Here is a 27,656-nt window from a genome sequence, read left to right on the forward strand (position 1 = left end):
GCAATGGGGCGACCCCATTATTTGCTTCATCTCTGAAGACCTTGGTGTCCTTTGTTTTTAAGAAAATGGCATCTTGAGCTGATTGAGCAAGTTTATTATCATGCTCAGTTTGAACGAAGACTGACTGACCCAACGTCTCGTCAGTTACTGTACGTTTGTTAAAGCCTTGTCATGCTTCCTTAATACACTTGACACTTGTGCGGGGTTGAAAAATTGAATGCCGGCCACTCTCTAGCACATTGGTCTTGAGTGTGCTAACCGTCGGTTTGTGTACATTGCCAGGGCACACCTCTCCTATCACCACCCAGCCTAGATCCAGGCGTAGCGCAAAGGGGGCGTCATGTGATCCATGGACCTGCTGCCTAACCTTGTGTACCCGGATAACATCTCTTCCTAATAGCAGGAGTATTTCTGCTGTTGGATCCAGTTCTGGGATGTGTTTGGCGATGTGGCGGAGATGTGGCTGGTGTAGCACCGCACTTGGCGTCGGGATCTCAGTGCGGTTATTCAAAATTTCGTTGCACTCTAAGAGTGGAGGGAGACAGATGATGACTTTACCATCCAGGGACTCGAGCTGGAAGCCTTCTGCCTTCCTTCCATGAGTTTCCACGTTGCCTGAGCAAGTTCTAAGGTTGTATGGGAACTGCTCGCTCTCAATGTTGAACAATTTAAAGAACTCTGGACTGACTAGTGAGCGATTGCTCTGATCGTCCAGAATTACATAGGCTTTGATGGTCTTGTCTGGCTCCTTTAGGGTACACCTTAGTGAGGCAGATCTTTGAACAAGAACGGCTTGACTGAGCTTGACCGCAAACTTCTGTACAGCTCGAGCTGACAACAGTTGTCCTGGAGTGAGCCTCTCCCTCCCCGCCATCCTGTTGTGGGGGTGAAGGAGCGTTGTCGGTTTGCGGTAACGGGCCGGGATGAATGGCCCCATCGTGATTAGTGCTATCACATTCCGGACACTTCACGGTGATCGTACACTCTCTAGCAAGGTGAGAGGTAGAGGAACAGCATTTAAAACATATTCTTTTCTCCTTGAGAAGGGCCATCCTCTCTTCAAGGGGTTTTTCCCTAAACATTCTGCATTTTCTGAGGGGGTGGGGTTTGTTATGCAATGGGCAATTCTTGCTAGGGTCGTGGTTAGTTGTAAAGACTTCGGTCTTCAGCACTGAGATGGGTTTATCAATGTTGAAATTATTCAAAGAGGATTTATCTGGCTTGGTGTAAACTGTACTGCTTCCTTAACCCATGAGGCTAGGGTCATTTCGCTCCTTCGCCTCCCTGCACACAAGCCTAGTGAAATACTTAAAGGGAGGAAATCGACCATTGTTGTCTTCTTTGTACTCTGAGGCAACAGACACCCACCTGTCCTGCAGCCCAAATGGAAGTTTGTCCACGATTTGTCTAATCCCGAATGGAGTATCTAGGTATACTAGCCCAGTTTAGTAGCCATCTTCTTTGGCACCTTGAATCTCCATGAGTAAATCTCCGAGCTCCCTTAACTTAATGTGATCTTTGACTGACACCTTAGGAAAGTTTTCCAGACGTCGGTATAGTGCCGCTTCAATAATTTCGGGGGCAGCATAGCCCTCCTGAAGTCTCTCCCATGCTTTGCTTAAGGCTAGCTCGGGTTTATTGATGTACACTGAACGTATGCATCTCACCTGTTCGCATGATTCTTTCCCCAGCCATTTCGCCATAAGATCCAACTCTTGGGTTGCTCTGAGCTGGATTCCGTCGATAGCATTGGTGAATGTGGAGTACCATGCACGGTAATTTTTAGGTTTGTCGTCGAACTGGTACAGTCCTGAAGTGGCAAGATCTCGTCGTGCTAAATACTGTGCCAGGGGTTCAATTGCAAGTGGCCCGCAGCCTGGGGAAGTAGGTTGGTGGGTATATGACCGAGGGCGTACCTCTGTTATGGACTTTGCTGTTCTGACTTCAGTCTTTGCCTCTCTTCTTGCCAAATCTTGTAAGTTTGGTGTTGAGAAGTATTTGTCATCAGCTCTTTCATTCTTGATTTCATTGCAGAGTTGCGAGGGTAAATTGTCTTCCTCAGATGGATGTGGTGCAATTGGGTCTCTCTGAGACTCCTCATGACGTGGGGCGTTATCAGATAAGTATGGAGTGGAAGAACGAATCTTCCAGACTGTTTGAGATTGGACATACTCGCTTGTGCGTTCCAATCTGGTCTTTTCTGAAGTAGCTTTTACGTCAACCAGATCTTGCATTTCTTCAACATCTTCTATGAACTCTGCTTCCACCCTGGAAGCTTCTTCTTCTCGTTCCAGCATCAGCACTTCTAACTCTGTTGCTATCCTTGCCCTATCCAATTGGTTTTGGGCTTCTCTGGCAGCCGCTTCCTTCTGGTTTTCGGCTTCTCTGGCAGCCTTTTCCATTTCTTTGGTGGCCGCTTCCTTCTGGTTTTCGGCTTCTCTAGCAGCCGCTTCCATTTTCAAATCTGCTTCTTGTCTGGAGTAGTGCAGTCACACCCTGGCGGCTTCTGCCTTAGCTCTTGCATAGATGGACTTACTTGATGATGTCTTACTGCTCCCCTCGCTGGGTGGCAATGACTTGACGCTGGATCGAGTTGCCATTGCAGCACTTGAAACACCTGATAATGCCGCTTTTTCACTGTAGTGTTCTCGCTCGGCGTGTAAGATAACGCGGAACTAAACACCGAGATAAACCTTTGTCAATAACGACAGGATCACAGTAAGATTAACCATTTACTGTTCACTCTTCCACATTGACGTATGGTGAAAACTGTTGACAAAACAATACAAGAATTGTATAGCATTTGTTTCCTTCTTGATATTACAATCACATCGTAAATACTTGCAAGGTAAAACTACAACTACATTACATTAAAGTGCAGCATAGTCAGAATCTACCTATGCCATTGACTGCTTTAAATACACTTCAACGTAAACTATCCGCAACTCTTTAACTAACGAAAACATAAACATTATCGACTGTCGTTACTTTTAACAGGATCGGCGTTAACATTTTAATTCAACATATTGATTATCTCATAACTCACAGCATTGCTTTCACAATGTTTCTGGTGCGTAGAGAGAAAACTTTGGTGGTGCTGCTCGCGCTCCACCACCTTCCCGTTTTTCCAAACCGGTATTTTCCCACAGGACACGGCAAAACCGGATTTGACGTCATCGCATGCTGCAATATCTCACAGACAACTTTAAAGAATCCTAACTTTAACTAGAATGCTAACAAATGAATTACTAAGCGAAAATATTATAAACTAAATAACTGCCATAAAGGCAGCACACACCATCAGTTGGTCCTTCCAGATACAGGTATATTTTTACCTTAATTGAAACACCTTGAGTGCACACAGGTTTATATATAGCTGGGACACCTTAACTAGTTATGTGACTTGTAAATCTAATTGGCTGCACCAGTGATGATTTGGTGTATCATATTAAAGAGTGGGGTGAATACTTACGCAATCAATTATTTTGTGTTTTATATTTGTAATTAATTTGTAGACAACTGTTTTAACTTTGACATGAAAGAGTCTTTTTCTGTTCATCAGTGTCAAAAAAGCCAAATTAAATCTACTGTGATTCAATGTTGTAAAACAATAAGACATGAAAACTTCCAAGAGGGGTGAATACATTTAAATAGGCACTGTTCACTGACTCTGAGTTAAGCGATACCTTGCTTTTAAGTTGCCCATCATTGTTTTCCCATATCCTTCATAGCTTTATAGCTCTCACCTACAATTTTTTGATCTTTGTTTCTTATAGTGTATCTTATGTGTTACACTCTACTACTGCTGCAAAACAACAAATTTCATGAACATACACAATGTGATAATAAACCTGATTCCAATTCAGATTCTATTCTTTAAAAAGTCCTTCAAAATACTAGGCCCCTCTACATCCAGCTTCTTAATCATTCTCAGATATCATCTTTCCATCACTACATCTGCCAGGGATTTCTGCTTTGGTTCTCCTTCCCTAAACTTTCCTTACCTCCCTTTCTCTATTTTGTTAAGATGTTCGTTTAAATTTTGCAGATGATACAAAGATAGGTAGAGTGGCCGGTAATGTTGAGGAAATGGAGTCTGCAGAAGGACTGGGACAGTTTAGGAGAATGGGCAGGGAAGTGGCATATGGAATGCAGTGTAAAGAGATGTGTGATTATGCAGTTTGGTGGAAGGAATGAAAGTGTAGATTGCTGTCTACAAATGGGGATCAAATTCAGATATCAGAAGTATAAAGGGACTTCAGTCCTAGTGCAGGATTCCCTAAAGGTTAACTTGCAGATTGAGTTGGTAGTAAGGAAAGCAATGAGGGGGGGATGGACCTCATTGAAACCTTTTGTATATTGAATATAGATTGAACACAGAGAGGATGTTTCCAGTATTGGGAAAGTCTAAGACCTGAAGAAACAGTCTCCGTTAGAACAGAGATGAGGAGTTTCTTTAGCCAGAGGGTGGTGAATCTGTGGAATTCATTGTCACAGATGGCTGTGGACACCAACTCATTGGATATATTTAAAACGGAGGTTGATGGGTTCTCGATTAGTAAGGGTGTCAAAAATTTCAGGGAGAAGGCATGAGAATGGGGTTAAGGGGTAAAATAGATCAGTCATGATCTGATGGTGGAGCAGACTTGATAGTCTGAATGGCCTAATTCAGCTCCTTTGTCTTATGGCTTTATGGTTTAAAGTCTGCTTCTTTGACTAACTTTCTGGTCCTTAAGTGGTTTATTGGCAGATTTTTGTTGTTTTCACTCTAGTAAAATGCTTTAGAATGCTGTGCTATATTGGAGGCATATAGTACAGATAATCCAGAACCCTTAAGATCTTGGTGGTATTGGACCAGCATCTTTTCCAGTTTATTATCGGCTGGTGGTGCAGTGACATCAGTGCCGGACTCTGAAACGGGGGTTCCCGGATTCGAATCCAGTCGGGCCACTCCTGAGTACACTTTCCCTCCGTGCCGGGTTGAGTGTTGAGCTCATAACTTGACCTCGTAAAATAAAGAAAAATACTGTGAAATGTCTGTGTGAGGAGTGGCGTGCCATGCAGTCTTTCGTTCCGCACCTGTAGACATGAAAATGCCTGATGCTGGCCTCTCAGGCCTGAGTGGACATCATCATCATCAGATGTTACTGCTGTTAACTTCCAAGCATTTTTATTTTGCATGTTACATGGAGTAAATAATATTTCTGCTTAACTTCAGCATTTACTTTACTCAGACTAGATGATGATCCCTCATATGAGGTGTGAGCAAAGAATGTTCCCGTTCACAACTATGAGAGACGAAAAACAACAAGGACTGGCACCAACTAATTGAATTATCATGTTTTTGATTTTTGCATGTTTGACATCTGTTTTTTTTGTATACAGGTATATTACACTGGGGGATAGAACCAGCATGTTAAAAAAGACAATGTTCATGGGGGGTTTTTAGTGTGCAGGTAGATTGGCGAAAATCAGGTTGGTGCTGGATCCCCAGAGAAGGAATTTGTAGAATGCCTAAGAGATAGCTTTTCTGAGTAGTTTGAGAAAAGGCAATTCTGGATTATGTATTGTGTAGTGAGCCAGATTTAATTAGGGAATTTAAGGTTAAGGGGTTCTTAGGTGGCAGTGATTGTAATATGATGGAATTCATCCTGCAATTTGAGAGGGGGAAGCTAAAATTGGATGTAATGGTATTACATTTGAGGAAAAATAACTAGAGACATGAGAGATGAGCTGGCTAAAGTTGATTGGAAGGAGATACCAGCAGGGATATTGGTAGATCAGCAATGGCTGGAGTTTCTGGGAACAATTTTGGAAGATGCAGTATCAGTTCATCCCAAAGAAGAAGAAATATTCTAAAGGGAGGATGAGACAACCGTGGCCGACAAGGGAGGTCAAAGATACCGTAAGAGCAAGTGAGGGGGCGTAGTGGGAAGCTTTTTTAAAAAAATAACTAAAGGCAATGAGAAAAGCAATAAGGAGAAAAAATTGAGATATGAAGGTATGCTAATCAATAAGAGGACACCAAAAGATTTTTCAGATATACAAAGAGTAAAAGAAAAACAAGTGTGGACATTGGCCTGCTGGAAAATAACATTAGGGAGGTAGTAATGTGAAGCAAAGAAATGGTAGACGAAGTGAAGGAGTATTTTGTTTCAGTCTTCACTGTGGCAGACACCAGCAGCATGCCAGAAATTTGAGAACATCAGGAGCTAGGAGTAAATGTAGTTGCTATTACTAAGGAGAAGGTGCTTGGGAAGCTGAAAGGTCTGTAAGTAGATAAGTCACCTGGACCAGATGGACAATATCCCATGATTGTGCAAGAGGTAGGTGAACAGATTGTGGAGGCATTAGTAGTGATTTTTCAAGAATCATGAGATTGTGGAATAGTTCCACATATGTCACTCCATTTGGAGAGGGAAAGGAGGTAGAAAGTAGGTTACCTGGCCTTTAATTTCTTAACTTCAGTGGTTGACAAGATGTTGGGAGTCCATTATTAAGGATAAGGTCTCCAGTTACTTGGAGGCACACAATAAAATAGGCCTAAGTCAGCATGGTTTCCTTAAGGGGAAATTTTGCCTGACAAATCTGGGAATTCATTGAGGAAATAATAGGTAGGATAGACAAAGGAGAGTCAGTGGATGTTGTTTAGTTGGATTTTCAGAAGGCCTATTACAAGGTGCTGGACATGAGGCTGCTAAACAAGAACCCATAATTTTACAGGAAAAGCATGGATGAATGATTGCTAACTGGTGAAAAGCAAAGAGTGGGAATAAAGGAGTCATTTTCTAGTTGGTTGTCTAAGACTAGTGGTGTTCCGTAGTGGTTGGAGTTGGGTACGCTCTTCCTCATGTTATATGTCATTGATCTGAATGTTGGAATTGATGGCTTTGTGGCCAGGTTTGCAGATGATACATAAATAAGTGGAGCAGCAGCAGTATTGAGAAAGCAGGTAGTCTGCTGAAGGACTGAGACAGTTTAGGAAAATAGGCAAAGAAGTGGCAGATGGAGTACACTGTAGGAAAAGTGTATGGTCATGCACTTTGATAGAAGGAATAAACATTTAGACTATATTCTAAATGGGAGCAAACTCAGAAATTGAGGTGCTGGATCCCCTAAAAATGAACTTGTGAGTTGAGATGGTAGTAAGGAAAGCATGTGCAATGTTAGCATTCATTTCAAGAGGACTAGAATATAAAAACAAGGATGTAATGCTGAGACTCTATAAAGCAATGGTCACACCATGTTAGGAATATAGAGAGCAGTTTTGTGCCCCATATCTAAGAAACAATGTGATGGCATAGGAGAGGGTTCAGTAGAGGTTCACGATAATGATCCCAGAATGAAAGGGTTAACGTTTGAGGAGTGTTTGGCTTTGAGCCTGTGGTAACTGGAGTTTAGAAGAATGGGGGCAGTGACATTTCATTGAAACCTATTTTATATTGAAAGGCCTAGATAGAGTGGAAATGGAGAAGTTTCTAGTAATGGTAGAGTCCACTAGGATCAGAAGATATAGCCTCAGAGTATCAGGATGTCCCTTTAGAACAGAGATGAGGGGAATTTCTTTAGCCAGAGGATGGTGAATCTGGAATTCATTGCTACAGATGGCTGTGGAGGCCAAGTCACCAGATATATTTGAAGTGGAGGTTTGATAAATTCTTGATTAGTAAGGGTGTCAAACGTTATGGGGAGAAGGCAGGAGAGTGGGTTTAAGTGGAAAAATAAATCAACCATGATTGAACAACAGAACAGACTCGATTGTATGAATGGCCTAATCCTGCTCCTATGTCTTATGATTTTATGGTCATATAGGTATGGAAGTTAAAAAGTCTTGTAAGGTTATATTAAATAATTTTCCAAGAAATAATTAATTTTCTGGTAATTTTAAAGGGAACAAGAAATATATAAGCTTTCCATACTCCACCTCCAGTCACAAATGGAGCTGGTCCTATCTCCTGGTGTTTGGGACCTAACCCTGTCTCTAGCTGTGCATCTTGCCCAGAGTTTAGATCCTGCCACAACCTGCTTGAACGCTGGATACCCAACTCACATTTCAAACTAATAAGTGAGCCAGATACTGAACCAAGTGGATTTCTGACCATGAGATGCTGGATTTTTAGATTTTACATTATATTGATGCAAGATGTTGAGGTTGCTGAGGAGAAAGAGACAAAATATGCTCTGGGAATGTGAAGGAGGAAACTGTCATTTGCAAGAGATTATTCTTTTAGCAAACCCTATGCCTTTCTGATGATTCATTTGGAACATGTAGAAGCTGATACTCTTTTCAGACAAGTGTGATCTCAAACCATTACAGTTCTTGTTCCATATCCACTATTTTTGCCTAAAACAGGCAAAACAAACCCTTATCTTGTGACCACCTTGTACCACAATTAAAAAGCAGTTGTATATGAATGTCAAGTGAAGGTAGATTTGATTCTCAAAATAAACATCCCTGCAACAACTTCTTCTAATAATGTTCCTTAAGTTTTGAGAATGATTTTGAAATTATGGCTGTTCACCAAGGAAATAACTTTTCTGCTTTTGTTGAAGATACATTGATTGCCAGTGTGGGAAGGGTTGGACATACTGAATATTGTGGTTAGATAGAAAAGGCATATAAGTCAGATCTGTCTGGAGATTACAAGCAGGTTGGGAAATAGTTTTTTAACTTTGGAAATGAGGCTCCCATTAAGTAGTCAAAGATGGATTTGCACCCAAATGAGTCAACTTTGGGTTCTTGTACAAATGAGTCACTGCCTTGACAAGGTCAATGCTATTAAGAATGGAATGAAAAACAAAAACAATGAAATAATGTTCTTTTTTATATAGATAATACAACTTCATGGTATCTTTTTAAGAGCTTACATGCAGTAAATTTAATAAGATGCTATTAGTGGTTTCAGTCCTAAATAGAAAGCATAATTGCCTAGAATTAGCAATTTTACTGGGAAAGCAGTGAGGATGGCGGTGGGAAAAACATCTTTAAAAGTCCTTTTTTTGATATATGGACATTGTTGAAGTAGTATTGGAGGTTCTGCTGTAATCTTGTCTCTTCACTTAGAGATAATCAAATACTGCAGATAGTGGAAAAATTAAATGAAAATGTTGCTATTACTTAATGGGTCAGGTAACATCGGGGGAGAAGCAGAGTTGAGATTTAGTTGGAAGAATTTCCTGCCAGGGATTCCTGGAGTCCAGCGGCTGTGATGGTATCAAAGTTGAGCAGCCAATCACGTATACTGTTTTATAAATGTTCTTTAACAAGATGATAAGTAGCAAATAAGTACTATAACATGAATATTGCTACATTGTTAATCTTGTAAAATAAGGAAATTGGAAATATTTACTTGTTGAATATAAGCTGAGATGTCAGTCTTTGTTATTTCAAGGAAAGATTGAAATTACTGTTCAAGTTGCCAAATTACTACTTGTAAACTTACAGATTTCAGCAAAACAGTGTCTACCACAAAACTGAATCAATGCCTAAATCCAGTTCCTCGTGCCATACATGTTTAGTACAAAAATCATTTCTTTTAAGGAGATTGTTTAAAGTTCAAATGCATCTAATCAGCTTCATTTTTATCGAATAAATTGACAAAAGTGTTTGCGTCTGCAGTTTGTACTGCTCTCAAGCATTCAATCTTAGATTTAGTAAAGTGTTTTCCAACTACTTATTAGGTTGAGTGTAACTTGGAAGTCATTTCCTTTACTTGGAGAATCATATAAAATTAACCAGTGTAGATTTTGTTTTTCCATTTTAAAAGAAGATAATTGGTATTCAGATCATTCATTAGTAATGGACAAAATAATGTACTCTGTTGTGCATTTAAAGAAAAGAAACATATCACTTACCTGTGAGTTTATGGGAGAATATTAGTTTAATTTTTTTCTTAATCACTTAACCATTATTGTTTCTTTAATACACACACTGTGTGGTAGAACACACAACAGTTTTATCTACTTTTAACTTCCCAACAATCATTTTTGTTGGATGCGAATATGTGGGATAGAAATAGAAATATCTACGAGCACTTTTCCTTCCATGAGTATGCTGAAGTAAGTATTTCATGTGACAAAGAGTTCTGCTTCCTGGTGTAATTTGCCATTACCTTAAAGGATCTCTGGTGTCCAGCTCATTGGATATCATTGTGCAACTGAACAGCTGATTGCATTGCAAACTTCTGAAAGATAGCAAAAAGAAAACACAATTCTGAGTTATGGTGTACTGTTGGCATTGCCCAGTTTGACCTGTTAGTGATATCAGACCTATTGGAACATGTTTGGCTGCTAACTGTACAGTGAATGGCCTAGAGGACATTGGAGAAACATTACAAGTGCTGATCTTTCCAGTGGTGTTTGTGTATTACATAGAAAATAAGCTTGTGAAGTATGTTTTTTAAATTTTTTTTGGATTTCCTAATATTTCTAGTTTTTCAATTGAGAACTTTGAAGAGATTGTTTACCTAGAAACATAACTAGAATTGTTAAAGTACATTCTAAGTGAAGCTGCCAGCTACAAAATGGGCAATTGATAGCTAGTTCAAAGGACAATCTGCCGTACAGATGATTTAAGATGCAAATTCTTTTTTTTCTACTAACAGGATAAATTTTATCCAGAATTTGATTATTAAATAAATTCATGCATTCTTTTGTATGACATACAAATGCTAAAGTCTGCTGCTGAGTAGTGTTGTTTTCTGAGTAGCGCATGAATGGCAGAATTTACAAGAAATTCTGCCATACAAACGTAATTGCAAATAGCTCAGGTCTTGATCCACTGAAGCACATAGGAAGACATCTGTAGTATACCAGACATTCAAGAGTGTTAGGGAAGTGAAGTATGTGCAGTGAAAATTATGACTGAGAAGGTGCTCATGAAGCTTAATGGTCTGAGGGCGGATAAATCTCCTGGACCTGATGGAATGCACCCTTGGGTTCTGAAAGAAGCAGCTGGATAAATTGCAGAGGCATTAACAGTGATCTTTCAAGAATTAATAGATTCTAGCATTGTACTAGATCACTGGAAAATTACAATTGTTAATCAACTATTTAAGAAGGGTGGGAGGCAGCAAAAAGGAAACTATAGACTTGTTAGCCTGACATCAGTGGCTGGGAAGTTGTTGGAATTGATTGTTAGGGATGAGATTATGGAATGCCTGGAGGCACATGTCAAGATAGGCCAAAGCCAGCATGGTTTCCTGAAAGGAAAATCCTGCCTGACTAACCTATTGCAATTTTTTGAGGAAATTACAAGCAAGGTAGACAATGGAGATGTCGTAGATGTGGTGTACTTGGATTTTCAGAAGGCCTTTGACAAGGTGCTGCACATAAGGCTGCTTAGCAAGATAAAGAGCCCATGGAATTACAGGGGAATTACTAGCATGGTTGGAACATTGGTTTATCGGCAGAAAACAGAGATTAGGAATAAAATTATTTTATTCTGGCTGGCCGTCAGTTACCAGTGGAGTTCCACAGGGGTCGGTGTTGGAACTGCTGCTTTTTACAATGTATGCCAATGATTTGGACTATAGGATTAATGGATTTATGGCTAAATTTGTGATGATACAAAGAAAAATGGAGGAGTGGGTAGTGTTGAGGAAAGAGGGAGCCTGCAGAGAGACTTAGATAGTTTAAGGGAATGGGCAAAGAAGTGGCAAATGAAATTCAACATAGTAAAGTATATGGCCATGTACATTGGCTATTACTTAGATGGGGCGAGAACTCAAAATACAGAGATACGAAGAGACTTGGGAGTCCTTGTGCAGGATATTCTAAAGGTTAACCTCTAGGTTGAATCAGTGGTGAAGAAGGCAAATGCGGCGTTGGCATTCATTTCTAGAGCTATAGAATATAAGAGCAGGGATGTGATGTTGAGGCTCTATAAGGCACTTGTGACACCACACGGAGTATTGTGTACAGTTTTAGGTTCCTTATTTTAGAAAAGATATACTGACATTGGAGGGGGTTCAGAGAAGATTCATGAGAATGATTCCAGGAATGAAAGGGTTACCGTATGAGGAACGTTTGGCAGCTCTTGGGCTGTTTTCCCTGGAGTTCAGGAGAATGAGGGGGGATCTCATAGAAACATTCCGAATGTTAAAAAGCCTGAACAGATTAGATATGGCAAAGTAATTTCCCATGGTAGGGGAGTCTAGGACAAGAGGGCACAACTTCAGGATTGAAGGACGTCCCTTTATAACAGAGATTCAGAGAAATTACTTTAGTCAGAGGGTGGCAAATCTGTGGAATTTATTGCCATGAGCGTTTGTAGAGGTCAGGTCATTGGGTGTATTTAAGGCACAGATAGATAAGTTCTTGATTAGCCAGGATATCAAAGTTATGGGAAGAAGGCAGGAGAGTGGGGATGACTGGAAGAATTGAATCAGCCCATGATTGAATGGCGGAGCAGACTCGATGGGCCGAATGGCCTACTTCTGCTCCTATATCTTATGGTCTTATATCTGAGCCAGAGGTTTATCTTTAAGTTCCTATTTTGCTTACTGCTAAGGAGTCTGAAGCATTTTTAGGTTTACATCCTTATAAATTCTCCTTCCTCCCCTACCTCAAATTGGTTTCCACTTTCTGCCAAGATCCAGTGGTCCATTGAGTTTCTTCCCGACCATTTTGTCCCTGGCATGCCAGATGTTCTTTTTGACTCCTGATCTTTCTGATGGCCTCCCTGAACTTTTCCCTGATCACCATCACAATTCTCTCTGTTCTTCTGCCTATCTTCTTCCTCACCAACACCCCCTTGGAGTTGCTTCCCCCTTCTCCCTCCCAACCCAAGTCTGCATTCCCAAAATCTTTCTCTGATCTCTGAGCTCCTCTATGTTGATAGCAGAAGAATTGACTGTGTGAGGCTAAACTGGTAGTGTTATGGGCTTTGAAATATCTGAGCCTTGAACTACAATACTAAGCTCAAAGAATTTCTTGTCTTGTATCTATCCCTCTGTAAACTATTGAAAACCACAGATGGTTACGGGACAGTTAATTATTGAACCTTCTGATTGTTTTTTTGTGTAGTAAATACTCTTCCAACTAAATTATTGTCTGTTTTCTTATCTGGAAGCAACTTAACACTTTTGGTGCATGTACTTTTTTGTATGGTTTGTGACATGCTTCTACTAAACTTTCCAGTACTACATTTTCCTGCAGTAGACAGAATTGATGGCAGAAGCAGGTAGTCATTGCTCTATTCTATATTTAGTTCTGTGTTGGCATTGAAATATCAAAATAGTACAACTAAGCATTTTGTGACCTAATTGTAATTTTTCAAGGGCACAATTTATTCATGTAGAACTAATACAAATGAGAAAAGGAATACTATTATCAAAAACGCTAAACAAATTTTCAAATTTGGTTTGTGTGTCTCTGAGAATGCAACACAAAGCCACGTGCTTCTGTATTTTTAAGTCTGAGTGCTTGCATTTTGTTATACTTTTTTTAAAACAAAGTAAGGTATAATGCTTGAACTGTTCACACCACAGATCTTGGAATCATTTTTGCTGCCTAGGAAATGTCTCCAATGTGTTTGTGGCCTTTGGAAAAATGGTAAGTTCTAAATCTTGTGCTGCTAACAACCTGCACAGGCTCAGATCTTCGATATGCTTAATTTCTGTTATGAAACCTATTGTTTTACGTATTTTATGTTAATGATTGTCAGGAAACCTTAAGCAAGTAATCAGATGTCGCATCAAGCTGTTCATTTTCTAGTGAATATTTGTTAGTCATACACAAATGTTTGATTTTTATTGTTTTAATTTGCATCGATTTGATGCATAATAGTCTGCTTGGGATTCTTCTCATCCTCCTACCGGACTCATAAACTGTCTTTGGCAGTGGTAATTGTGCATTGGGCTTGTGCTCAATATTCATTAAACTTCAGATATCTTTGGTCTTTCTGTAACTTAATGGAGACATTGAGGAAGAACTGAACATACTATTGTGCGTGAAAAACATCATTCTTGTCCCTGGCTATTTAGTAGTCCAGCTCTTGCACAGTATTCATCTTTCTTACACAAAATGCTGGAGGATATCAGCAGGCAAGGCAGCATATAGAAAAGAGTACAGTCAACATTTTGGATTGAGACCCTTCAGAAAAGTCCTGGTGAAGGGTGTCGGCCCGAAATATCGATTGTAGTCTTTTCCATAGATGCTGCCTGGCCAGCTGAGTTCCTCCAGCATTTTGTGTGTATTGCTTGATTTCCAGCATCTTCAGATCTTCTCTTGTTTGTGATTCATCTTTCTTACATCTCCAAGCAAACCCTCTGCTAATTTTGTATCCGTTATCGACGTCAAAACAAGATACAGAGTGAATTCATTATTTTTAATCGCTTTTCTATTGTATGCCACATTTGAATGATGGTTTTCTAAAATTCATTTATCACACTTGGGTCTTGCTGGCAAGATCAGCTTCAATGCAATCACCCATTGCAAGCCCAGTATTTCTTTACCCATTCCTTATTACTTTTGACAGGGTGGGGGTGGACTATCTGCTTCAATTATTGCATTTATTATAATAATAATGCATCAAGAATGGTATTGAGTAGTATTTTGATCCAAAATAGAAAAATGCAGTGCAGGATCAGACTGTTCAGTCCATAATACTGTGCTGAACTAATTAAACTTCACATGGTCCATACCTCTCCAGTCTTGGCATATTCATGTGCCTATGAGGAGCCTTAAAAGGCATGTATCATATTTGTCTCCAATTCCACTTCTGATAATGCATTTCCAGGCATCCTGTGGTCTGTGTTTCAAAACAACCTGCATCTGCTGTGTAATTCTCCCTCCTAGCTTCAAAGCATGCCTTCTGGTATTCAACATCTAGACTCTGGGGTAAAAGATACGAGTCTGTCTACTATCTCTACACTCCTTTAGATTTTATGAACTTTTATCAGGTCTCCTCTCAGCCTCCATTACTCTAGAGATAACATCCCAGGTTTGTTCAATGCTTTCTAATCCAGCCAGCATTCTTGTAGATCTCTTCTGCACCCTCTTCTATAATAGGATGACCAGAATTGAAAGGAATGCTCCAGATGTGGCCTACCCGGAGTTCAATAAATCTGCAACATAACTTCCTGACTCTTGAATAGTACCTCGACTAATAAAGGTAATCATTGTATGCCTTCTTTACCATACTATCAACTTTGTAGAGCTCTGGATTTGGACGCAAAGGTCATTCTGCACATAAATATCATTAAGGGTCGTGCCATTAACTGTGGACCGCCTATTTACATTTGATCTCCTGACATGCAATGCCTCACACCTGTTGAGATTAAACTCCATCTGCCATCTCGCTGCCCATTTATGCAACTGATTACATAACCAAGCTGTATATTTTGGCAATCTTCTGCACTATCCACAAAACAACAAATATTTGTGTTCACTGCAAATATACAAACCCACACGCCTACATTTTTAGTCACGTCACTTACATGTGTCATAAATGACATCCCATTACAATTCTCTTTGGAAAAACTATAGTCCTCCAACCAGAGTAAGACCCATGGACTACTAATCCCTGCTTTCTATGGAGAAGCCAGTTCTGGTTGCAAATGGCCAAGTCACCTTGGATCCCATGGATCTTATTCTTCTGGATAAGCCTACCATGAGGGGCCTTACCAAAAGCCTTATAACATCCACTGCTCTGCCTTCAATAATGATACCAATTACAAATTAAGGATATTCTTTCTGTTTGAGGAGATCTTGAAGTTGGTGACATTTTCATGTACCAACTATCCTTGTCCTATAAGGTGAGGGAGGAGATATTGAAGAAATGGGAAATATTTAAAACAAGCAGGCATATATAATTTCATTAATACCAATCATCTTACAGTATTATTCAAAATCAAAAGAACTCATCCCTAAAATTGTTAGCAATGTTAACCAAGTTGTTTGTTGATATGCATAGACTGGCAACTTGGTTCATTCTTCTCTTGAATTATTGTACACCTAGGTTTTTCAGAAAAGGTGTTGGGGATCACATAGGAACTGAAGTTATGCCTGGGATTTTCAGTTTTTAATGTTGTAAGGTAAGGTTATATTGCACTTTTGACAGTCATTGGAACATAGCAATATATCTCATTTAGTTGAATTTATTCCCAATGTGATCTTAGGATATAGTCAATCGTATATCAGGCTGTGATGGGCTGTAGCTAAGTGATTAATTATTTGGCAGCCCTAATCTGATTTTCAGATTATGTACTGTTGGAGCCAAATGGAACCTCACAATAAGGAGTGCATTTGGGGCTTCCCACCCAAAAGTGTGCACCCTATTTTTATTGTTTTTTTAATCTCTTTGGGATTATCTGAAATGACTGTGCTTTGTACCTTCTGCAGGATCAAGCCTCACTGTCTCACAATGTTATGCAGGTGTAATATCTCACATATGAGATTGCTGGCTGGTTCATATAGAAGATACTTCTGTATTACCTTTAGCATTGGCAGACATTTGTTTTGGGGTGAGAGAGGTACAGAGGATGACTGGATTGCTCCTCTGCTTGTTGAATCAAAGCACCTGGTGCTTTAGCTATTGCAATAGAAGCTTTCAACTGCTGCACCGAGACTGAGATAAACAACTAAAGTGTATGAGTATAGTAATTTTATGAAGTTTAAAACTCTGATAAGATTCCACAGGCCCAAAATAAATCACTTTTGCAATAGTGTCCAGAGAATTCAGTATCCTGTTGAGTAATAGAATTTTGTTCCGGATATTTTGTCATGAGTGCTGAAATTGTCTCGTGTAAGTACACTTAATGAAATATTCTTGGCATTTTGAATCAAATATTGAAAAGTGTTCTAAGATGCTAAAAGTTCAGAATATAATAATGCAGTTCACTTAAAAAGGATTCTAACATGAGCACTGTCTTCTCCATACTGTAAATACTGCAGATTTAATATTTAAAATATTTTTTTTTCCATAACAAATATTAAGGGCTAAATGTTCTGAGTTTGACCAAAAAGGAAACAATGCAAAATGTGCGCTAAGTTGAACTGTCTTCTGAAAAGAAGTTATTGTTTACATTTCCAACTGAACTTATTTGCATAAACATAAACTTAAAATCTTCCATTAACTGCCGTTTGGATATATTTTCCACCTTCTTTGTTCATATTTGCAAGTTGTTGTGTACATGATGTTAGATAATCTGATATTCATTAAGGATAAGACAGCCAGATTTGAATTTGAACATTGTCCATGTCTTAAAAATGTAAAGCATTTTGCTCTAAAATAACTTTCTATTCACACTTTTTAAAATTGGAATACATCTTCAAGACTGTCTGTTGCTGCATGTCGACATGGTGAGGTTTTTTAAAATATATTTGAACTTTTCTCAATGAGCATTACATATTTGTACATGCATCAGGTTTAGTTGATTGACTTTTTTTCTTAGACTATGGATATCATTTTTGTATATTAAAACTTTATTGTCAATGTACGTACAAGCTGATAGTTACCGTCTAAAGCTTTATGCACACCGTTCTAGGCAAAATGCTGGAGCAGTGAAAGGCTGCAAAATGGGAGGCAACCAGGGATGAAACCTTGCTGTAAGGTAGTGGTCACCCACCCATTGATTGTGATCGACTGATCGATCTTTGAGACTTTCCCAGTAGATCCCGAAAAAAAAAGAAAGAAAGAAAAATAAATACACAAATATTGTTGAGAGATTGTTTCTGGTTTGCGGGGTTTTACTTCCGGTCTTTTCTGCCCCGGTGTGCATGCGTGTAACTAATCGATTTGGAGTCGATCTTGCCTTACACTAAGGCCGAGGTATGGGATCTTGGGCTTCAAAAGGTTGGTGACCACTACTGTAAGGGAAACCAGGGAACTTAAGGCTTGCTAAATGTGATGGGTTGAAAAGTGATTCAGGAAGGAAATAAAGAGGATGAAGGGTTAGTATTTGATGAAAAGTGATTGGTTCGGTGGAAAAACAAAACATTTGTATACCATGTTTAACACTGCGTAAACTAAGTATAGCATGTAAATTGTACCAATGTTATGCTGAAGTTCAAAGCCCTAGAATCCGATGATTTGAGACTAAGTGAGGCTCTTATCTCTATTTTGTTCTTGTGTTCCTTTAATCCAATGGCATTCATGTACACTCATTTCTCATTCATAAATGTTCACACCTCTCTTAACTCTGGAAATAAAATTCAGAGTCTTGTAATTTATTGGCTATAGAAGGATTGCTTTCCATTCCGGACTGCTGACTTTATTTGTAACCTAAGTCTTCCAGTCACTGTAAACTGGACAGGAATAATCAGAGATGCACCACTGGCAGGTGTTTAGGAAACCAAAGATTACCACAATTCTCAAACATTCTAGCACCAGCATTTTCTTTGTGCCATTTCTGTGTCCATTGTGAACCAACTAATCAAGTTCATAATAGATTGCAAGAATTGTTAAATGCATTTAAGATGAGCCTTTATTTTGTTTCTTATCTAGCAATTCCCATGTTTCACAATTTGTATCTAAGAAAGGATTTACTGGCTTTGGAAAGTGTCCAGAGGAGGTGCATGAGAATGATCCCAGGAATGAAAAGGTGAACACATAAGGAGTATTTCTTGGCTTTGAATCTGTATTTTATGGAAATTAGAAGAATTGGTGGGGGGGGGGGGGTTGGGGGAGTCTCATTGAAATCTGTTAAATATTAAAAGTCCTAGATAGAGTGGACATGGAGAGGATGTTTCCAACAGTGGGGGAGTTGTGGACCAGAGGGCACGGCCCCAGAATCTTAAGGACATTTAGAGATCACTTTAGGCTGTCCAGTTACAAAAGACAAATAAAGTACATAGAAACTAAATCTGTTGGAATTCTTTGAAGAAATAACTGACAGGTAGACAAAAGAGAGTCAGTAGATGTTGTTTACTGGATTTTCAGAAGGGCTTTTGACAAGGCGCCACAAACGAGGCTGCTAAATGAGAGAAGATCCCATGGCATTACAGAAAAGATACTGGCTTGGACAGGAGATTGGCTAATTGCCGGGAGGCAAAGAATTGGAATGAATGGGCCCTTCTCTAGTTGGCTGCTGGTGACTCGTAGTGTTTTGCAGAGGTTGATGTTGGGACCTTTTCTTTTTACGTTATATGGCAATGATCTCAATGATGGAATTGATGGCTTTGTGGTCAGGTTTTTGGATGATACAAAGATAGCTGGAGGGGTAGATAGTGCTGAGGAAGCACAGATTCTGGAGAAGGACTAAGACAGATTAGGAAAATAGGCAAAGAAGTGGCAGATAGAATAAATTATAGGGAGGAGTATGGTCATGCACTTTGGTAGAATGAATAAAAGTGTAGCCTGTCTTCAAAACAGGGAGCAAATTCAGAAATCAGAGCTGCAAAAAAGGTGTAAACTCTTTTGACTTTGGATCAATCATTTTTATTTTTTCATTGTGGACACAGTGCTTAAGAGATCAAGTGTTCAAAGTTTGGAGATCCTTTCAAGAGAATGATAACAGTGGTATAGAAGCTGTTCTTGACCTTCATAGTATGTGCTCTTGAGCTTTTATATCTTCTGCCTGTGATGGGAGAGGGTAGAAAAGAGAATGGTCAGGGTGGGAAGGCTGCTAGTTCAATGTTTTACAGCGTGCCAACGGTAAGACCAAAGTTCAATAAGAACTCTGTACCTTCTTCCCCGACTGTGGGTTTTGGCTGGATGCTCTGGTTTCCTCCTCTATTCCTTAAGATGTTTGGGTTAGTGTTAGTAAGTTGTGGGTATGCCATCTTGGTGCCGGAGGTGTGGCGACACTTGTAGTTTGCTCCCAAGCTCTCCTCAACCCAAATGACACATTTCATTGTATGTTACGATATACATGTGACAAATAAAGCAAATCTTTATCCTTAATCTCTTTTGTTGGCTACTTTAATGATGAGGTTGCAAATATAATATTGTATGCACTTTTGGTTGCTACACCATAGGAAGGATTTGATTATTAGTATTTTGCTTGTTCTTTAATTGGGATTTATCTTGTTCAGTCTTGCTACTTGCTGGCCTATTGCCGTTTAGGTGCCTGGGGTCTGTAAGCAAGTTACGGAGCACATTAGTCATAACATTAAAAGTGAAAACTGATATAAAGGTTGAATGAAGGCAGAGAAATATCGTATTGATCTTGTGACAGTGAACTTGATGGTGTGTATTTATCATGAATATTTAACAATGAAGAACATTTTTTGATTAAATACCACAAAAATGTACCTCCCAGTTGCTTAATTTACTATAAATTGTCTGTATATCACAGATTACTCTTTCTTCTCAAGTATTATCAAAAGTGGTGTATGTGATGTGCAAACAATGAAAATGACTGGAGAGGAATTTGCAGGAGCTGTAACAAGTCCTTAATAAACTGCTTGAAATGTAAAATATGAATTTAATTAATAAGAAAGTGAGATATGCCCATAATGGTAATACTGAAGTAAATATTCTACCAAAACCCTTAAATTATATAAAAAAAACTTCAGTTTATTCATCAAGTTGCACTGAAAAACTCCAATTCACTGTTCAGAGTGTAATTCTTTAGTGAGCCCAAGATCACACAACCAATTAATTCTGCCATTGACGGATCCATCTCAACTGTGGTTTCAAACATTTCAAGAAGTGCTTAACTTAAAATAGTAAGCAAAATATAACCAACATTTAAAGATGCAAGAGACTGCGGATTTTGGAATCTGGAGCAATAAATGAAACAGAAATTGTCTAGGCTGGTGGTGGTGGTGGGGGGGTGTTGTGAAGAAGGAATTTTTGACATTTTGGGTTGAAATCCTGCATCAGGACCAGTATTTATATATGAAAGGAAGAGGATTGGTCATAGAGAACTACAGCACAGAAACAGGCTGAACTATTCTGCCTAGTCCCATCAACCTGGCCTTTGACTCCCTGGGTCCAGCAACATCAATGCCATCTACTGGGGGGAACCAATCCCATTGAAGAATTATTATAGTCCTTAATGACTGGGGTGTATAAAGCTCACCTTTTAACTGTACAGAGTGTGAAATAAAGATGGGAAAGAACAAGAATTAAGGTAGCAGTGTAATATCAAAAACCTGAAAGAAAAATAAAAATTAGGTTTTCAAATAATCACTTGAGAGAATAATGCTACACAAACACTCCATAGTTTTTCTTGGGGCAATAGAAGCTGTTGAGCAGTAATTATTTATTGATTTGCCATTTAAAAACTTAGTTCTTTAAGAGGGCAAAACACTTTAGAGATGTCAAATGGAGAACAGTTAAAAAATTCTTGTCAATTATTAAGTGCTACAGATTATATTGAACAAACTATTTAAACAATGCCAGTAACATAACGAGCAATCATCATTTACGTTACAAAATCTGGGATTTACTGCCTCTGATAATATGTTATTCAGTAAAGAATATTCAGATTGTACATTGCTAGTACTCTGAGTTAAAATAAATGATTCTTGTTTAATGTTTATTTTAAGACAATACCGGTACACAAACAGTTCTCAAGTTATGACAGGGTTCCATTCCTGAGAACAGTTTGTAACCCAAACTGTTCTTATGTTGGAAATGAACAGAAACAGTGTGTTGGAGAAGATCACAGAAACTGCTGAGACAGGAGAGCAAGCAGGCATGAGAACAGCGGTTGCCAGTTGGCCTCAGATCATGAGTGAGTGAGTCTGCTCAGAGCTCCTGGCTCTGCTTGGCCTTTTGCATCTTGTCGGTGGACAATGAAGGGTGATGGGACCTGCTGCTACCTGACAGAAGGCGCTTGCATCCCTGCAGCAGCCAGCAAATCTATCTCACCAGTCTTAAAAACGTTCACTTGCATGTATGGAGTGTCCATGAGGTGGGTGTTCACATCCTGAGGAAGACCTATACATCTACTTTAAGGTATAGGAGTAGAATAGCACACTAAACTCTAAATATTCCCATATCAAAACCCTGTACAATCTCAGCAAGACTTCACCTCTAACCCCTTTGTAAAAAGGCCAAATTGCTTTCTGTATGTGCTTGTTCAAGCTCATGTGTGTATCTCTAGTTTCTCACACAAAATGTTGAAGAACTCAGCAGGCCAGGCAGCATCTATGGAAAAGAGTAAACAGTCAATGTTTTATTCAGTCCCGATAAAGGGTCTCGGCCCAAAACATTGACTGTTTACTGTTTTCCATAGATGCTGCCTGGCCTGCTGTGTTCCTCCAATATTTTGTGTGTGTTGCTTAGATTTCCAGCATCTGCAGATTTTCTCTTGTTTGTGATCTCACTGCTTACGTTATTTTTCCTGTTCTTTGTGCCAAAGTGAGTTATCTCCTGTTTTTCCATACTGTGCTCCATTTCTCACCTTTTGACTATTTGCTTAACCTATCTAGCTCTTTCCAGACTCTTTGTATCATCTTCTGTATAGTTTATGTTTGCACCCAATATTTCAAGTCAACTACAGACATGGATATGTTCCAGTGTCTTTATTCAAAATATAAACTCAGCAGACCAGGCAGCATCTATGGAAAAGAGTAAGCAGTATAAATTGCGAATTACTGTACATCTTTTGCTAATCCTGATGGCATATGCCAACCTAAAAATGAATGATTTACTCATACCTTTGCTTTATATCCTTTGATCAGTCTGTCCATTATATTAACTTTATGCAGTAATCTTATATGTGGTTACTTAACAGATTTCTTTTTGAAAATCATGATGTACTGCATCTATGTTGCTAGATGCATTCCAAAACATCTTTGTCAAAACCCATTTTACTTTGTCTCTCCCATCTTAATGATATATTAAACCTTTTGAAGTTCAGTCCAGACTTTTCTGTGTTCTAGGTGTATGACTGGTATAAAAGTATACTTGCTGTGTTCATTTGTATACCCTTGGCTAATTCTGTATAATATAAAGAATGTGGACCATAAGTTGCCAAGGTTTTCCATACATTGTAGAAATATTTCTTTTCACACTTCCACACAGATACTTCCTGGAAATCTCTGAAGGATCTATCTAACTTTGGACTCTTCCCACATGCTACCTCTTGACGACATCATTTGGATACACAACATCAGGATATGTATGTATGCCGATGATACTGCACTATCTGACTCGTGTGTGAGGAGCAAAAATTGACTGCAAGTAACTGTGGTGAAGATTGAAGCCACTGCCTTTCTCCCTGATAAACTCCTTTCTCTGGCCACTAGTCTCATCGCAGGATGTTTCATGAAGTTAAGACAGACAGTTGTTAACCTTACAGGTGGAGTTTATATGCACACTCAATTACAATAGACAGTAGGTGCAGAAGTAGACCATTTGGCCCTTCGAGCCTGCACCGCCATTCTGAGATCATGGCTGATCATCTACTATCAATACCCGGTTCTTGCCTTGTCCCCATATCCCTTGATTCCCCTATCCATAAGATAACTATCTAGCTCCTTCTTGAAAGCATCCAGAGAATTGGCCTTCTGAGGCAGTGCATTCCAGACCCCCACAACACTCTGGGAGAAGAAGTTTTTCCTTAACTCTGTCCTAAATGACTTACCCCTTATTCTCAAACCATGCCCTCTGGTACTGGACTCTCCCAGCATCTGGAACATATTTCCTGCCTCTATCTTGTCCAATCCCTTAATAATCTTATATGTTGCAATCAGATCCCCTCTCAATCTCCTTAATTCCAGCGTGTACAAACCCAGTCTCTCTAATCTCTCTGTGTAAGACAGTCCGGACATCCCAGGAATTAACCTTGTGAATCTATGCTGCACTTCCTCTATAGCCAGGATGTCCTTCCTTAACCCTGGAGACCAAAACTGTACACTATACTCCAGGTGTGGTCTCACCAGGGCCCTGTACAAATGCAAAAGAATTTCCTTGCTCTTGTACTCAATTCCCTTTGTAATAAAGGCCAACATTCCATTAGCCTTCTTCACTGCTCATTCACCTTCAGTGACTGATGAACAAGGACTCCTAGATCTCTTTGTATTTCTCCCTTACCTAACTCTACACCATTCAGATAATAATCTGCCTTCCTGTTCTTACTCCCAAAGTGGATAACCTCACACTTATTCACATTAAACGTCATCTGCCGAGTATCTGCCCACTCACTCAGCCTATCCAAATCACCCTGAATTCTCCTAACATCCTCATCACATGTCACACTGCCACCCAGCTTAGTATCATCAGGAAACTTGCTGATGTTATTCTCAATGCCTTCATCTAAATCGTTGACATAAATCGTAAACAGCTGTGGTCCCAATACCGAGCCCTGTGGCACCCCACTAGTCACCATCTACCATTCTGAGAAACACCCATTCACCATTACCCTTTGCTTTCTATCTGCCAACCAGTTTTCTATCCATGTCAATATCTTCCCTCCAATGCCATGAGCTCTGATTTTGCCCACCAATCTCCTATGTGGGACCTTATCAAATGCCTTCTGAAAATCGAGGTACACTACATCCACTGGATCTCCCTTGTCTAACTTCCTGGTTTCATCCTCGAAAAACTCCAATAGATTAGTCAAGCATGATTTGCCCTTAGTAAATCCATGCTGGCTCGGCCCAATCCCATCACTGCTATCTAGATATGCCACTATTTCATCTTTAATAATGGACTCCAGCACCTTCTCCACTACTGATGTTAGGCTGACAGGACGATAGTTCTCTGTTTTCTCCCTCCCTCCTTTCTTAAAAAGTGGGATAACATTAGCCATTCTTCAATCCTCAGGAACTGATCCTGAATCTAAGGAACATTGGAAAATGATTACCAATGCATCTGCAATTTCCAGGGCTACCTCCTTTAGTACCCTAGGATGCAGACCATCTGGACCTGGGGATTTGTCAGCCTTCAGTCCCGTCAGTCTACTCATCACCGTTTCCTTCCTAATGTCAATCTGTTTCATTTCCTCTGTTACCCTATGTCCTTGGCCCATCCATACATCTGGGAGATTGCTTGTGTCTTCCCTAGTGAAGACAGATTTAAAGTACTTATTAAATTCTTCTGCCATTTCTCTGTTTCCCATAATAATTTCACCCAATTCATTCTTCAAGGGCCCAACATGGTTCTTAACTATCTTCTTTCTCTTCACATACCTAAAAAAGCTTTTGCTATCCTCCTTTATATTCCTGGCTAGCTTGCGTTCGTACCTCATTTTTTCTCCCCATATTGCCTTTTTAGTTAAGTTCTGTTGTTCCTTAAAAATTTCCCAATCATCTGTCCTCCCACTCACCCTGGCTCTGTCATATTTCCTTTTTTTTTTAATGCTATGCGATCTTTGACTTCCTTTGTCAACCACTGTGGCCCCTTCCCCCCTTTGAATCCTTCCTTCTTCGGGGGATGAACTGATTTTGCTCCTTGTGTATTATTCCCAAGAATACCTGCCATTGCTGTTCCACTGTCTTTTCTGCTAGGATATCCGTCCAGTTAACTTTGGCCAGCTCCTCCCTCATGGCTCCATAGTTTCCCCTGATCAACTGCAACACTGACACCTCCGATCTGCCATTATCCTTCTCAAATTGCAGATAAAAACTTATCATATTAAAGCAAGATATTTGCACCTCCTTAATAGTATTGAACCCTGGCCATCTATCAGCTTTTTTGCTACTGAAGCTACTATTTATATCTTTTGTTAATTTCCTGTGAAGACAGATGGCACAGCTAGTATAGTTGCTCCATATAGCTCTAATTCTGACCTCTGGTGCTGCCTGTGTATAGTTTGAGTTTCATTTGGGTGCTCCATTTTTCTTCCAAATCCCAAAAAGTACAATGGGTGATTGTTTAATTGGCCATTATAAATTTGGCAAATTAGTTTATTATTATCACATGTATTGAGTACAGGTGAAACAAGTTTTTCATACAATTGATTCCTTATAACAGTGCATTGAGGTGGTACAAGGTGAAACAATAAGAGAATGCAGAATAAAGTGTTGCAGTTACAGAAAAAGTACAGTGCAGGTGGGCAATAAAGTGCATGATCATAATGAAGTAGATGTGAGGTTGAGTCCATATTATACAAGTGGTCCGTTCAATAGACTCATAACATCAAGTTAAAAGCTGTCCTTGAGCTTGGTGGTATGTGCTTTCAAGCTTTTGTATCTTTTGCCCAAATGGGGCGGGAGGGGAGCAGAAGAGAGAATGTCCAGCGTGGGAGGTGTCTGCTACTATTCTGAGGCAAAGAGAAGTGTTTACAGGGTTGATGGTGGGGAGGTTGATTTCCGTAATGTGCAGAGCTGTGTTCATACCTGTAGTTTCTTGTGGACATGAGCAGAGCAGTTGCCGTACCAAGCTGTGTTGCGTCCAGATAAAATTATTTCTGTGGTGCATCAGTAACATATGGTGAAGATGAAAGGGGACATGCCAAATTTCTTTAGCCTCCTGAGGAAATAAATGCAATGGTGTGCTTCTTTGATCATGGCATCAACATGTTTGCACCAGGACAGGCTATTGCTGATGTTCACTCCAAGGAATTTGAAACTCTCAACCCTCTCGATCTCAGTACTGTTGATGTAAACGGGAGCATGTGCACCAGTCTTCTTCCTTTTGTTTATGTGCTACTATTGGGGGAAAGGTTGTTGTCATGGCACCTTTTACTCTATCTCCTTCTGGTACTCATTGTTATTTGGGATACAGATGATAGTGTCATCTATAAATTTGTTGATGGGAGTTGGAGCAAATTTCCCCTTGTATGTAGATAAGTGGTAAAGTCTACGGGGGGCAGAATAAGCTGGGTTTATGGTAGGGTCAATGATAAAATGGGTAATTGATAATTGGTGCAGATTTGATGGGTTGAAGGCCTTGTTTCCATGCTGTAACACTCCAGCGTTCTCTGAGTCTGACTGTTACAGTAGTCTCCAGGCTGCCTGCCAACTTCCACCCTGCAAAAAGTTGAACTCATCCAAAATTTCACTGCCTGTATCTTGATCCATATTTGTTTCTGTTCTGACAAAACCTCAAATTTAAAAGCCTTGTTTTTGTTCTCATGACTATGGCCTCATTCTTTCTCTGATTCCTGCGATATTTGGTTTGCTAGTACAGTGGATTCCGGTTAATTGGGGCACATCAGGATCAGTACATTTTGGCCCAATTAAGTGGCTGCACCAATAAGCAGAAATTTCATAGAAGAAGCTAAAAAGTTATAAAAAAGACAAACTGCCTTATGACTGAGTAACTAATTATGTATTGAAATGAAATAAAAACGAATGAGAATGCCGAACTAAGGAACTATAAAAATATGTCTACAATAGTTACTGACAGAGCAATTCATCCAGTGTATGCTGCTGTATTCTTTTGATTGACTGTAAATGAACAATATCAGCGTGGACATCTGGAGCAGATGGACTGTTTTCATTGCCTTCCTGCACAAAGTAAGATAACATAACACAAGTGCACAGAACTGACGCTGCTTAAAAACTGTTTGGTCTAAGCACGGTGTATGCCTAAAGGCCACACAAGTGCACACAACTGATGCTAGTTTAGAAACTGTTCGACAGAAGTCTCCTGTCCCAATTAAGTGGCATACTGTCCAAATAAATGAAGAGAATCATGGCTACTTTATTGTTCTGTAAAAGTTGTTGCAAATAAGCAGCTGCCACGATTAACTGATGGCCCAATTAATTTGATAACCTAAAGGTTAACCTTCAGGTTGAGTTGACGGTGAAGAAGGCAAGTGCAATGTTGGCATTCATTTCTAGAGGTATAGAATATAAGAGCAGGGATGTTA

At 39.5% G+C, this 27,656-nt stretch overlaps 1 protein-coding gene across 4 annotated transcripts in view; it reads left to right on the forward strand.

Annotated features, from left to right (window-relative positions):
* Nucleotides 1-27,656, forward strand: part of LOC132398438 (ataxin-7-like protein 1) — a 267,811-nt gene that overhangs the window by 36,566 nt on the left and 203,589 nt on the right. For 2 of the 4 annotated variants that reach the window (XM_059977871.1, XM_059977873.1), the window contains exon 1: nucleotides 22,958-23,018. The exons of the other annotated variants lie outside the window; for them this stretch is intronic. In XM_059977871.1, the coding sequence (XP_059833854.1) occupies nucleotides 22,973-23,018 (46 nt within the window). In that variant the 5' untranslated portion in view covers nucleotides 22,958-22,972. Of the gene's footprint in view, nucleotides 1-22,957; nucleotides 23,019-27,656 lie in introns of those variants that run through there. 4 annotated transcript variants of the gene reach the window in all.

This window comes from Hypanus sabinus, chromosome 8 (assembly GCF_030144855.1).
Source record: "Hypanus sabinus isolate sHypSab1 chromosome 8, sHypSab1.hap1, whole genome shotgun sequence".
In the NCBI taxonomy this organism is placed as follows: Eukaryota; Metazoa; Chordata; class Chondrichthyes; order Myliobatiformes; family Dasyatidae; genus Hypanus; species Hypanus sabinus.